At 43.0% G+C, this 14,307-nt stretch overlaps 1 protein-coding gene across 5 annotated transcripts; it reads right to left on the bottom strand.

Moving 5' to 3' along the window:
- Window positions 1-449: 449 nt before the first annotated feature.
- Window positions 450-6,275, bottom strand: il2rb (interleukin 2 receptor, beta). Of its 5 annotated transcripts, none has more exons than XM_024432889.2 (10): window positions 6,179-6,275; window positions 4,534-4,619; window positions 4,255-4,389; window positions 4,040-4,124; window positions 3,696-3,789; window positions 3,262-3,398; window positions 2,784-2,961; window positions 2,430-2,532; window positions 2,084-2,156; window positions 450-1,468 (listed from the first exon to the last, which is right to left on the bottom strand). In XM_024432889.2, the coding sequence occupies exons 1-10, from the start codon at window positions 6,179-6,181 to the stop codon at window positions 764-766; spliced, it is 1,599 nt and encodes a 532-aa protein (XP_024288657.1). In that variant the 5' UTR covers window positions 6,182-6,275; the 3' UTR covers window positions 450-763. The 5 variants fall into 5 exon arrangements, with proteins under 5 accessions (XP_024288657.1, XP_024288660.1, XP_042183237.1 ...); XM_024432892.2 differs by having other exon boundaries at window positions 4,255-4,375; window positions 6,179-6,273; XM_042327303.1 differs by lacking the exon at window positions 6,179-6,275 and adding an exon at window positions 5,811-6,128 and having other exon boundaries at window positions 4,255-4,375.
- Window positions 6,276-14,307: the final 8,032 nt, after the last annotated feature.

Here is a 14,307-nt window from a genome sequence, read left to right as displayed (position 1 = left end):
GTTTATACGTGATCAAGGGTGTATTCATTCCACCGATTCTGTTTAAAAAAATGATTGAACGGAACAGATAAAAATACCCAAATTTGTACATTAGAAACTCTCACTGACTGCACCCTATATCAGCTAGATGCAAGCAAGAGTGTGCAAGACGGTATTGAGTGTGTCGCTGTCTGTTATCTTTAATCTCTCTCTTGACCTGTGTGCACCTACATTGGCTGTAATAACCTCATGATGGGTATAGAGAAATGTTGAGTATCACGTAGTAGCATAAACCTATAGATGTTACATTGAACTGGGTGAAATGAATATGAATGACAGTCATCCAATATGCTGTAATAGAAATATGGCCATGCTCATAAAAAAAATTGTCCTCCCTCATCTGAAACAGAACCGACCTCGCCACTATCTAAGGCCACAAACACAGGAAGTTTAAGGCTGACCCACTTCTCTTCTGTCAGAGGTTTTATTCAGGTCTTCATACAAACAAGCTGTCAGTGAACACATTTAAAGACAAAAACAACTAGCAGCACTAACTATCTGAGATAAAGTAACAATGCATTGGCAAACCAGCTGCCTCAATAGTAGTACAAGTAATATACAAAATGTATATAAAATACACATAAGCTACATATTTAGAACTCTACAATACTTTCCATGTAAAAAAGTATTGGTTTGTACCTGCATTATCAGCCTTGTCATAGTTTGCACGAAGAATCAGTTCAACAGCTAAACTAAAATGCAAATTGAGTGAAAAATGGATTGTTCAAATAGACTTGTTGCTGTAGGTGTTCTGCAGCTCTTTAATGGTCAAATAGCCAATACAACTGGGTTCCACTGTCATTGAGGAGGATCTGCCTAGAGCAGCCTCTACTGGCCAGGCATTGTAACTGCCGCTAGACGCCATGGCAGAGTTTGACTCAGGATTATGAAGGGGGATTTGGGGGAGACTCAGGGGATGGTGAGGGCCTGGGGGGATCTGAGCAGGCAGGGAGACTGGTAAGACAAGAGGGGCAACTGGAACCACATTCCTCTCCTTATCCTTCTTTCCTTCCTCTTCCACCTGGTCCTCCCCCTCTACGCTCTCCATGCCGAAACCAGAGTCTGGGCTCAGGGGCTGGCTCTGCAGCCGACCGAGACGCACCAGGCGCTCATAGGAGGAGGATGTGGTGGAGAGAGAGCTGTGGTCCCCCTGGTAGGTGAAGTAGACGGGGCAAGACTCGATGAAGAGGCTGCTGGGGTATTTGGTGTAGAAGTAGTCGATGTTGGAGAAGCAGGAGGACTGGCCGCTGCTGTTCCAGCCATCAGAGGGAGTGTTGGGGTCAGAGTGTAGGAGAAAGGCCGCGGTGGTGGTGCTGGTGGAGTCAGTGACGTCCCAGACTTCTGTTCCAGACACTTCCGCGGGGGAGATGTCCTCACAGGGCTGGGCAGTGATGAAGGACTCTGGAGCAAACAAGGGGCTCAGCCATTTCTGCATGGGGAGGGCCAGAGACACACGTCAGTATCCGCCGCTCTGTACAGTGTCACAGATATTGGTGAAATTGAAAGTTATGCTTATACTTAGGCAAAATGACAAAGGATAAATATGTTACTGCATCTACACTGGCAAGTATCAAGTTTTGAAAGTTGCTGCAAGATCAGTGTGTGCTTGTTCATATGTCTAAAATGAGTGCATGTGTGAGTTTATTGGTGTGTTATTGTGTGCATGTGGTAGAGAGAGCGTGTATGTCTGCATCTAACTTAATGCAAGGAATTCAAAGCAACATAAACCACACCAAGGGGCCTGTGTTCATGACTAATGTTTCCCTTTGGTTTTTACTGTGGGTGGGCACTATCCTTTTACTGGCAACTAAAGAGGCTGTTCCAAACTGTAAGCATCAAAAGTAAGTAAGTAGTAAGTCAAGTTAAATAAGGACATAAATGCGGATATATCCACTCAACCAGGTTCCAGAATATTATATTAGGCCGTCCACTAGGTTTTCATATCAAGAAAACATTCACGCCAGTGAATAACGCCACATACACAGAATTTTATTGGTTCAAGAGGTTTCAAGTTTAGCAGGAAGTTGGAGTATTTTCCAGGTACCTGAAAGTTTCCACCGTGGACAGAGTTAAGTGGCTGGAAGTACTTGGCGGGATCAGGCACATACTGGTGTTTCCTATAGTGCACCAAAACAACATGGATTTTAATAAGCCATTTTGGGTCTGTCCCAGAATTAACTTGACACTACATACCCAAACAGACCTAAGGTCCTGAACGCAAAATCTGCTTCGTCTTGGATTACGTAACCAATGATAAAAATCAAGCCCCCGTCATCAACACGGCACAAGACCAAATTAACTCACTGAGCCAAAGGTTGTAGGTCTCACTACTGATCTGACCCAACAATACATACATGTACGCATATAATCCACCTTTACGCATTACTCACCTATTGTTTGTATGAGTTTTGTAGAAGACCAGCAACATGACAATGATGAGCGTGAAAAACGCACCACTCAACACCAGCCACAAAGTCAGGTCCGGGGACTCCACTGAAACACCAGAGAACAGGAGCACGGTTGGAATGTAGGTCTCAGAAATGCATCTGGATCCATTTAATGCAATTAACATGGGTCGTTAACAGAACTTTTGAGACCAGCAAATTAGTTTTATTCCTATATGGGCCGCATGAACTTCACCATGCACCGACTGTCAGTTTCTCTGGATAGGATAGAGAGTCTTCTGTATGACTGAACATATAGTAGATGTAAGGTTCTAGTTTGTGGCATGGCATCAAATGTACCAAAGGTTGGAGAGACCTCGTCCTCTGATGTCCAGGAGGCAGTGGTGCTCCACTCACTCCAGTGGCTAGAGGGGGGTTGGGTCGGCTTGACTCTCAACCTGATGTGATGAATCCCACGCTCCTCCACATCCAGCTCTAACCACGGTTCATGCTTTAGTCTGGTCAAACTCTGGGCCTCCTGACAGAGAGACAGGTAAACAAAAATAAACATAATCACTACAATGCTACAAGACTCTCAAACTATTTAGGCTGAAATCCAGATTTGAGATGAGTGTGTTTAACTCAAATGTACATGCTTTGATGTCTATGGAAGCGAAGATTCCGCCAACAATCACAGCTAAATACTCAGGCGCCGGTATTATGCATGACTACCCACTAATTAGATTCACTATAACTCATTCATCAGGAATACTGCGTGTTCAGCCAATACCACACACTTTCACACCCACCCACCAAATGGTTTGTCATTCTCACTCACCCCCCATAGCTGGTCTTCCCTCTTCACCTTGACCTGGAACTCATATTCATAGATCTTAATAGATAGCGGACTACCAGCACTCCAGGTGGCATTAGTCCCATTGATGATGACCGGACTACCAGGAGGATGCATCTTAACTGTAAGGAAACAGAGGGAGATGTCAGTCATCTAATACCATGAAACGGAAATATAGAGGAGGCGGTTTGGTGAACTACAGTCAGGTGATGGGTAATCTTGTCTGAGACCTGTCATTTAGCAGATGCTTTCCAAAGCAACGTTTACATTGATAATGGCACATAGATTCAGTATTGAATATGTACCCATGCAAGAATATAACTCCCAAATGAACCAGTGAAGAAGAACGGCTATTTAGTGAGAGGCTACTCTCGCAGGTACACTAGACAAAAGAGAACACTGAAAAAGTGGACACTCACTGTGGTGGATAGGTTTGTATCTTATGAGCTTTACCGCCTCAGACCCGTCACACTCCACCTTAATGCTGGGGAGGTGCTCGGCTGAACTGAAATACTGTAGAGAAACAGTCAGAAAGCAGATGGCATGTTTATTAAAGTAACAACTCCTTGCATCTGTTCTACATGTGTGAAAATTCTAATTTTCACAAGCAGTTATTAAAAATACACTTCACATTATAGATTTAGTTAATTTTGAAAAATAAAATAGGAATCGACAGTGATAGAAAACAATGAAATTGATATGTACAATAACAATTATGGAGAATTACATACTGTATATCATTCTGATATCAGGAAAAACTTACATGGCCCTCAAAGACAATACTGCAACCTCTGAAAGAATGACCTTGCACCGGCCTATCCAAGGGTTTGAGATCGCAACTACTATTGCTATACAAAACAAAATGAATTAAAAGTAAAACTCTCAATATTACACAGGGATGCATTTATACCTCAAAACACAATGCCGCCATTTTCTGTATTGCAGTAATAATAAAGACAGACAAAAAATATTCCTTACAAAAGATTGCTCTTAAAGTTCTCTTTTGTACCGAGGAGCTGGCAGGCCACGTCTGGATCTACTGCCGAGCTGTTCCACACACATGTGATGTTGTTGATGTAGTCATTCACACAAAACAGTCCTTGGAGGGAAAGCCAGCAAAGGCAAACCAAAAATATTATTGCTGTGCGTTCAATTCAATCAATAAATTGTGTTTCTCCACATGGTGCAAGTACTGTTTGTTTTTCACAGATCGTATCTGAATGAGTAGGCTGAGATTAACATGTAGTCACTAGTTACCTTGGAGGTTGTGAGTGAAGCCTGGTGGGACAGAGAGCAGGAACAGCAGGTGAAGCATGGACCACATCATTACCGCCACTGTCTAACTGGAAAACAAAAGACGGTATAGATTAAGAAACTGTCACTTAGAGTGTTGGCCATTACCACCACTGCTTAAATGTAAAACAAAGATGAAAACTAAAGATGAAGAGGCTGTTATAACAGAGCATTGGAACACCAGAAACATTTAGACAGTACAAATCCTAAGAGCTGCATAGAACAGCAGCAAATACATGACACTGGTAAGGGAAGTCCTGACTTGATTGTATTCAACATTAAAATCTTTCCATCACAGGCCCAATACCATTATTACCCACTGTCCTCCCCTTTGACAGCAGTACATGAAGAGTTTAAGTAGGCACTTAAAGGCAGCAGTGGAAAACTCCTCTTGAATCGATATCTGTACAGAATACACATTCATCCAGAGACTGCTGAATACTGCATGACCTAATGTTAAACTCTCAATGAGAAAACATTTTGTACCCTTGTCTCCCCTGAATAGGCTGATGTTCAAGTTTGTTTGCATCAATAGACTGCTAAAAAAACTAGGCAGTCTAAACACTATCCTCTTGAGTGCTTGTTAGATTCACCAGGTTGGCCTAGATGCAAAGAACGTATATATATATATTATATATATATATATAATATATATATATTATATATATATATATATTATATATATATATATATATAATATATATATTATATATATATATAATATATATATATATAATATATATATATATATTATATATAATATATAGATTATATATAATATATATAATATATATAATATATATAATATATATATATATATTATATATATTATATATAATATATATATATAATATATATATATATATATATATATATATTATTGTCACACGCCAGAAATGTGCAGTGAAATGTGTTGTTTTCCAGGGTCAGCCATAGTAATACCAAGCAAATTAGGGTTAAGTGCCTTGCTCAATGACACATCAACATATTTTTCACCTTGTTGGCTTGGGTATTCAAACTAGCGACCTTCATGGTGGCTCAACACTCTAACCGCTAGGCTACCTGCCGCCCTAAGGATTAGTTTTAAATTACTACATTACAATGATGCGGCTGACACCTAGATGATAACAAGAATGATACAGGGATACTCAATATTTGTTTTTGTTTTTTTAATAAAATTTAAATCTAAGTTGAATCTTACAAAAAGTGCTCATGCACATGCAAACAAATTGGTATTCTACCTTGTCAGACTTACCCTCTTAGTCAGGGTCGAAGTGTCAGCACAGTCCTCATTCTGTTCTCCTACTGTCTTTGCTCTGTTTTTACTATTTGACTTTTGCAGATGCTCTCTCCTCTCTGTGTCCTTACTCTCAGGTAGGTCTGTCTGTCTGTCTGTCTGTCTGTCTGTCCCTTTGTGACCGTCTCTCTCTGTGCCTCTAGCGCTCTCTCACTCTGTCTCTCTCTCTTTCTTTCCCTCTCGATTGAAGTGCCCAATGACATTTCATGGTGACACACGTAACCACAACCTCTCGCTAAGGCTGACATTTGCCTGTGTCTTGCAGGAAGCCACACAAAACCCTGAAGATTTTTAAAAAAAAAGTATAATTACCATTCTCTACAACAGTGTTTATCAACCCTGGTCCTGGGGACCCAAAGGGGTGCCCATTTTAGTTTTAGCCCTAGCCCCCACACACCTGATTAAAATTAAAGGCTTGATGATGAGTTGATTAGTTCAATTAAGTGCATTAGTGCCTGGTCCAAAACAAAAATGTGTTAGCCCTTCCTAGGACCAGGATTGAGAAACACTTCTCTACCACTCATACTCTACAACCAAATCCATTAGGCCCCTGAGACCCTTTATGTGTTAAGGTAAAAATAGTGAATACACCGCATCCTGTTTCAGTCGAGCACCAGTAAAGTAGGCTAGAACAGAGACGCACGTTCACACTGAAATGTCAGGTGGTTTCACAAATTGCAGCACCAGATTGGCAGAGTAACGCCTAGATCACATCTACAGCATCATTGCATTTTGGTACAACAGAAGTTCATTCATTTCCAATGGAACGCTACATTTGCCTTGTAAACATTGCGTTGGAGAGGCAGTTGCAGTGCGTTCTGTGTGGTGCATACGTGTGGTACGTTGGATTGGATTCGAACTGGAACTTATGCGTCAAACTGTATTCTTAGACAGCTCGACAGAAATTGTAGCAGAAGGTGAACTTTTGTTGAACACATATCCAGATGATGCTGTGTCCCAATTTTGCGCACTGACTCTGTCGGTGTGATCAAGGCGTAAGGTGAATACACTACAATTAGACGTGTGTTAAAATATACAAAGGCTTTCCAACATACTGTAGATCCCTCATGAAAGCAAGTCAGGTCACAAAAAGGTTTCGAGCTAGTAGTAAATGGATAGTGGAGTCAAAAGATCCTTGTGAAAGTCAATAAAATGCAGAAGTAGGAATGGCAATAGAAAGATGAACTGAGTTAGTATGACAATGCAAAGGTCATCGGACATCTCATTTTGTAGCCATAGACAGACCAGCTTTTTCCTCATAGATGGGAGTATTTTTTTTCTGTGGTGTCATGCAGCACGATACCCATTTCCTCCATTGTTGGATTTCTATCACATACTTACATATTAAGTGACATACAAAACAACATAAGCAAAAGGTAGATAGCTATTTTATGTCACACGGTTACATTAAATGCTTTGTATCAATCAATGTCGTGGAATGAATTTGTATTGAAAATGAAAATGATCCTTTTATCATAGAAACCGATGGAAACCTACTTGTTACAATATTACAAAATGCATGCTGTAGTAGATGCTTAGCACACTGAGATGAGCAGGTCCTGTGAAGTGTATCTGCATATCTTAACTCATGCTTTATCTTTTGGTATAGGAGGGCATTGTAGAAACACTCTATGTGAACGGTGAGAAACAAAGTATTCAACAAACAAAGTGAAGTTCAGGCTTATGTCGCAACAACTGCCTGTTTGTTCACAGAACGCGAGTGAATGCGTTGGTTTGGCCATGATGGCACTTTTGACACCCCCAGATATATGGGTTCTGGCTGAGTACTTTTCACTCTGCAGCATAGGTAAAGGGAGGCTTGCAGAAGAGAGGCGGGGGTGGTGTAGGTGACACACACAACGCTTGTTGAAAGGTCAGAGTCCGCTTTGTGGCAGGAAGTTGGTGCTAGGCCTCAATGTTATGTGTAATTTGTGTACAGAGGCAATAAGAAAAACAATCTCCATCTGTAGACCACAGGGGGCGACTGTGGTGTACGATGGGAGGTGAGAACAACATTTTGTAAAGAGAAGGTGTACTAATCATATCACAACACCTCTGAAGTTTGCTAACTATAGGCCTTTTTGAGGTCTTGTGTTAAGGTGCAACATGTTATTTTTCAGACTGTTGTCCACCAGATAAAATGAAGCACCACATGCAAACTATTATTACCTCGTGAACACGATAGTGTTCTCCGTTTTGCTCTAGGGTGCCCCCAAGACTCGTCAGAAGATAGCCCGATACCAGTTTAAAAAAGCACCCCCAAAAAAAGGTTCAATATGTGCAAAAAATATGTAATAATTTCCTGATCTTTCTTATATCTCTCAAATATAGGACAAACACACTTACTTTTGATGTATTTTTCAACTATGTATTTGTCCATGTGCTATGTTGTCCATTTGTCCATCTGTTAATTGCATTATCAATGGGCTATTAGCAGTAAGGACAAATTCAATGTTTCATCAAATAATAAGAAATTCAATAAAAAGATACCCAAAGGGCCATAACATTCTAAATCAAAAAGCTCAATGATCATTGGTATGACCATCTTAAAACAATTCCATATGTTAGCTTAGTAGAAAGTGTTTGGTAATTACTATAAGTGGGGCCCAGATTCTATCATTCTAATCAGATTGAAATCTTATCCTAAACTCCACAATGAGTCTCATTTGGTGTTCAAACATTTCATTTTAGAAATATTATATAATTGGTAGCCTAATTGGTTTTCTATTTTTAGAATAGAGTGAAAAGTTACGGCTGGGCTAAGACTTTTAATTCAAAGCCACATAATGAAAGTGCTTGTGACACCCACACTTATTGAAAATAAGATACTTTTGTATATATAGTGTATGTGGACACCCCTTCAAATTAGTGGATTCGGCTATTTCAGCCACACTCATTGCTGACAGGTGTATAAAATCAAGCACACAGCTATGCAATCTCCATCTTCAAAGGGGGAGACCCTCTAGACCCAAACTATTGCAGATATACACTGCTCAAAAAAATAAAGGGAACACTTAAACAACACAATGTAACTCCAAGTCAATCACACTTCTGTGAAATCAAACTGTCCACTTAGGAAGCAACACTGATTGACAAATTTCACATGCTGTTGTGCAAATGGAATAGACAACAGGTGGAAATTATAGGCAATTAGCAAGACACCCCCAATAAAGGAGTGGTTCTGCAGGTGATAACCACAAAACACTTCTCAGTTCCTATGCTTCCCGGCTGATGTTTTGGTCACTTTTGAATGCTGGCGGTGCTTTCACTCTAGTAGTAGCATGAGACGGAGTCTACAACCCACACAAGTGGCTCAGGTAGTGCAGCTCATCCAGGATGGCACATCAATGCGAGCTGTGGCAAGAAGGTTTGCTGTGTCAGTCAGCGTAGTGTCCAGAGCATGGAGGCGCTACCAGGAGACAGGCCAGTACATCAGGAGACGTGGAGGAGACCGTAAGAAGGCAACAACCCAGCAGCAGGACAGCTACCTCTGTCTTTGTGCAAGTAGGAGCATTGCCAGAGCCCTGCAAAATGACCTCCAGCAGGCCACAAATGTGCATGTGTCTGATCAAACGGTCAGAAACAGACTCCATGAGGGTGGTATGAGGGCCCGACGTCCACAGGTGGGGGTTGTGCTTACAGCCCAACACCGTGCAGCACGTTTGGCATTTGCCAGAGAACACCAAGATTGGCAAATTCGCCACTGGCGCCCTGTGCTCTTCACAGATGAAAGCAGGTTCACACTGAGCACATGTGACAGACGTGACAGAGTCTGGAGACGCCGTGGAGAACGTTCTGCTGCCTGCAACATCCTCCAGCATGACCGGTTTGGCAGTGGGTAAGTCATGGTGTGGGGTGGCATTTCTTTGGGGGACCGCACAGCCCTCCATGTGCTCGCCAGAGGTAGCCTGACTGCCATTAGGTACTGAGATGAGATCCTCAGACCCCTTGTGAGACCATATGCTAGTGTGGTTGGCCCTGGGTTCCTCCTAATGCAAGACAATGCTAGACCTCATGTGGCTGGAGTGTGTCAGCAGTTCCTGCAAGAGGAAGGCATTGATGCTATGGACTGGCCCGCCCGTTCCCCAGACCTGAATCCAATTGAGTACATCTGGGACATCATGTCTCGCTCCATCCACCACAGACTGTCCAGGAGTTGGCGGATGCTTTAGGCCAGGTCTGTGAGGGGATCCCTCAGGAGACCATCCGCCACCTCATCAGGAGCATGCCCAGGCGTTGTAGGGAGGTCATACAGGCACGTGGAGGCCAAACACACTACTGAGCCTAATTTTGACTTGTTTTAAGGACATTGCATCAAAGTTGGATCAGCCTGTAGTGTGGTTTTCCACTTTAATTTGGAGTTTGACTCCAAATTCAGACCTCCATGGGTTGATAAATTTGATTTCCATTGATAATTTTTGTGTGATTTTGTTGTCAGCACATTCAACTATGTAAAGAAAAAAGTATTTAATAAGAATATTTCATTCATTCAGATCTTGGATGTGTTATTTTAGTGTTCCCTTTATTTTTTTTGAGCAGTGTATATCTATCCTACCCTGCCTTTCTAAAGTCTTCGAAAGCCAAGTTAACAAACAGATCACCGACCATTTCGAATCCCACTGTACCTTCTCCGCTATGCAATCTGATTTCCGAGCTGGTCATGGGTGCATCTCAGCCAAGCTTAAGGTCCTAAACGATATCATAACCGCCATCGATAAAAGACAATACTGTGCAGCAGTCTTCATCGACCTGGCCAAGGCTTTCGACTCTGTCAATCACCACATTCTTATCGGCAGACTCAACAGCCTCCTTGGTTTCTCAAATGACTGCCTCGCCTGGCTCACCAACTACTTCTCAGATAGTGTTCAGTGTGTCAAATCGGAGGGCCTGTTGTCCGGATCTCTGGCAGTCTATGGGGGTACCACAGGGTTCAATTCTCGGGCAGACTATTTTCTCTGTGTATATATATATCAATGATGTCGCTCTTGCTGCTGGTGATTCTCTGATCCACCTCTACACAGACGACACCATTCTGTATACCTCTGGCCCTTCTTTGGACAATGTGTTAACAAACCTCCAGACGAGCTTCAATGCCATACAACACGCCTTCTGTGGCCTGCAACTACTCTTAAACGCAAGTAAAACTAAATGCATCCTCTTCAACCGATCGCTGCCCGCACCCATCTAGCATCAGTACTCTGGACGGTTCTGACTTAGAATATGTGGACAACTACAAATACCTAGGCGTCTGGTTAAACTGTAAACTCTCCTTCCAGACTCGCATTAAGCCTCTCCAATCCAAAATTAAATCTAGAATCGGCTTCCTATTTCATAACAGAGCATCCTTCACTCATGCTGCCAAACACACCCTCGTAAAACTGACTATCCTACTGATCCTTGGCTTCGGTGATGTCATTTACAAAATAGCCTCCAACACTCTACTCAGCAAATTGGATGCAGTCTATCACAGTGCCATCCTTTTTGTCACCAATGCCTGGTATACTACCCACCACTGCGACCTGTATGCTCTTGTTGGCTGGCCCACGCTTCATATTCGTCGCCAAACCCACTGGCTCCAGGTCAACTATAAGTCTTTGCTAGATAAAGCCCCGCCTCATCTCAGCTCACTGATCACCATAGCAGCACCCTCCCCTAGCACGTGCTCCAGCAGGTATATTTCACTGGTGATTCCCAAAGCCAACTCCTCCTTTGGACGCCCTTCCTTCCAGTTCTCTGCTGCCAATGACTGGAATGAATTTTAAAAAATCACTGAAGCTGGAGTATATCTCCCTCACTAACTTTAAACATCAGCTGTCAGGGCAGCTTACTGATTGCATCTGTACACAGCCCATCTGTAAAAAGCCCACCCAACTACCTCATCCCCATATTGCTATTTTTTGTTCCTTTGCACCCCAGTATCTCTACTTGCACCTTCATCTTCTGCACATCTATCACTCCAGCGTTAACACTAAATTGTAATTATTTTGTCACTATGGTCTATTTATTGCCTTACCTCCATAATCTTACTACATTTGAACACACTGTATATAGATTTTTCTATTGTGTTATTGACTGTACGTTTCTATATCACGTGTAACTTTGTGTTCTTTGTGTCGCACTGCTTTGCTTTATCTTGGCCAGGTCGCAGTTGCACCATAGTACCCTCAAAGCTCATCACTAAGCTAAGGATCCTGGGACTAAACACCTCCCTCTGAAACTGGATCCTGGACTTCCTGACGGGCCGCCCCCAGGTGGTGAGGGTAGGTAGCAACACATCTGCCACGCTGATCCTCACGACTGGAGCTCCCCAGGGGTGCGTGCTCAGTTCCCTCCAGTACTCCCTGTTCACCCACGACTGCAAGGCCAGGCACAACTCCAACACCATCATTAAGTTTGCAGACGACACAACAGTGGTAGGCCTGATCACCAACAACAATGAGACAGCCTATTTGGAGGAGGTCAGAGACCTGGCCAGGTGGTGCCAGAATAACAACCTCAATGTAACCAAGACTAAGGAGATGATTGTGGATTACAGGAAAAGGAGGACTGAGCACGCCCCTATTCTCATCGACAGGGCTGTAGTGGAGCAGGTTGAGAGCTTCAAGTTCCTTGGTGTCCGCATCACCAACAAACTAGAATGGTCCAAACACACCAAGACCGCTGTGAAGAGGACACGACAAAGCCTATTCCCCCTCAGGAAACTAAAATGATTTGGCATGGGTACTGAGATCCTCAAAAGGTTCTACAGCTGCAACATCGAGAGCATTCTGACAGGTTGCATCACTGCCTGGTACAGCAATTGCTCGGTCCTCGACCGCAAGGCACTACAGAGGGTAGTGCGTACAGCACAGTACATCACTGGGGCAAAGCTGCCTGCCATCCAGGACCTCTACACGAGGCGGAGTCAGAGGAAGGCCCTAAAAATTGTCAAAGACCCCAGCCACACCAGTCATAGACTGTTCTCTCTGTTCTCTCTACCACCGCATGGTAAGCGGTACCGGAGTGCCAAGTCTAGGACAAAAAGGCTTCTCAACAGTTTTTACCCCCAAGCCATAAGACTGCTGAACAGGTAATCAAATGGCTACCTGGAATATCTGCATCTGTTCATCATATATGCATAGTTTCTTTAACCATATCTACATGTACATACTATCTCAATCAGTCTGACTAACCGGTATCTGTGTGTAGCCTCGCTACTGTTTTTCACTGTCTTTTTACTGTTGTTTTTATTTCTTTACTTACCTATGGTTCACCTAATACCTTTTTTGCACTATTGATTAGAGCCTGTAAGTAAGCATTTCACTGTAAGGTCTACACACCTGTTGTATTCGGCGCACGTGACAAATAAACTTTGGTTTGTAAATGAGAGCTTGTTCTCAACTGGTCTACCTGGTTAAGTAAAGGTGAAACAAAAAATATACAAAAAAATAAACAAACATTGGCAGTAAAATGGCCTAACTGAAGAGCTCAGTGACTTTCAACGTGGCACCGTCACAGGATGCCACCTTTCCAACAAGTCAGTTTGTAAAATATCTGCCCTGCTAATGCTGTTCCGGTCAACTGTAAGTGAAGTGGAAACGTCTAGGAGCAACAACGGCTCAGCCACGAAGTGGTAGGCCACATAAGCTCATAGAATGGGATCGCCGTGTGCTGAAGTGCGTAGCACGTAAATATAGTTTGTCCTCGGTTGCCACTCACTACCGAGTTCCAAACTACCTCTGGAAGCAACGTCAGCACAATAACTGTTCTTTGGGAGCTTCATGAAATGGGTTTACATAGCCAAGCGCCGCACAGAAGCCTAAGATCACCATGCTCAATTCCAAGCGTCGGCTGGAGTGGTGTAAAGCTTGCAGGTATTGGACTCTGGAGCAGTGGAAACACAATCTCTGGAGTAATGAATCACACTTCACCATCTGGCAATCCTTTGGACAAATCTAGGTTTGGCGGTACAAGGAGAATGCTACCTACCCCCATGCATAGCACCTTCTGTAAAGATTGGCGGATGAGGAATAATGATCTGGGGCTGTTTTTCATAGTTTGTTCCTTAGTTCCAGTGAAAGGAAATATTAATGCTACAGCATACAATGACATTCTAGAGAATTATGTGATTTACAACTTTGTGGCAACAGTTGGGGGAAGGCCCTTTCCTGTTTCAGCATGACAATGCCCCCCGTGCACAAAGCGAGGACCATACAGAAATGGTTTGTCGAGGTTGGTGTGGAAGAACTTGACAGGCCTGCACAGAGCCCTGACCTCAAACCCATCAAACACCGTTGGGAGGAATTGGAACACTGACTGCGAGCCAGGCCTAATTACCCAACATCAGTGCCCTACCTCACGAATGCTCTTGAGGCTGAATGGAAGAAAGACCCTGCAGCAATGTTCCAACATCTGGTGAAAATCCTTCGCAGAAGAGTGGCTGTTATAGCAGCAAAGGGGGG

This window comes from Oncorhynchus tshawytscha, linkage group LG09 (assembly GCF_018296145.1).
Source record: "Oncorhynchus tshawytscha isolate Ot180627B linkage group LG09, Otsh_v2.0, whole genome shotgun sequence".
In the NCBI taxonomy this organism is placed as follows: Eukaryota; Metazoa; Chordata; class Actinopteri; order Salmoniformes; family Salmonidae; genus Oncorhynchus; species Oncorhynchus tshawytscha.
This window is presented reverse-complemented; position numbering and strand designations above follow the sequence as displayed.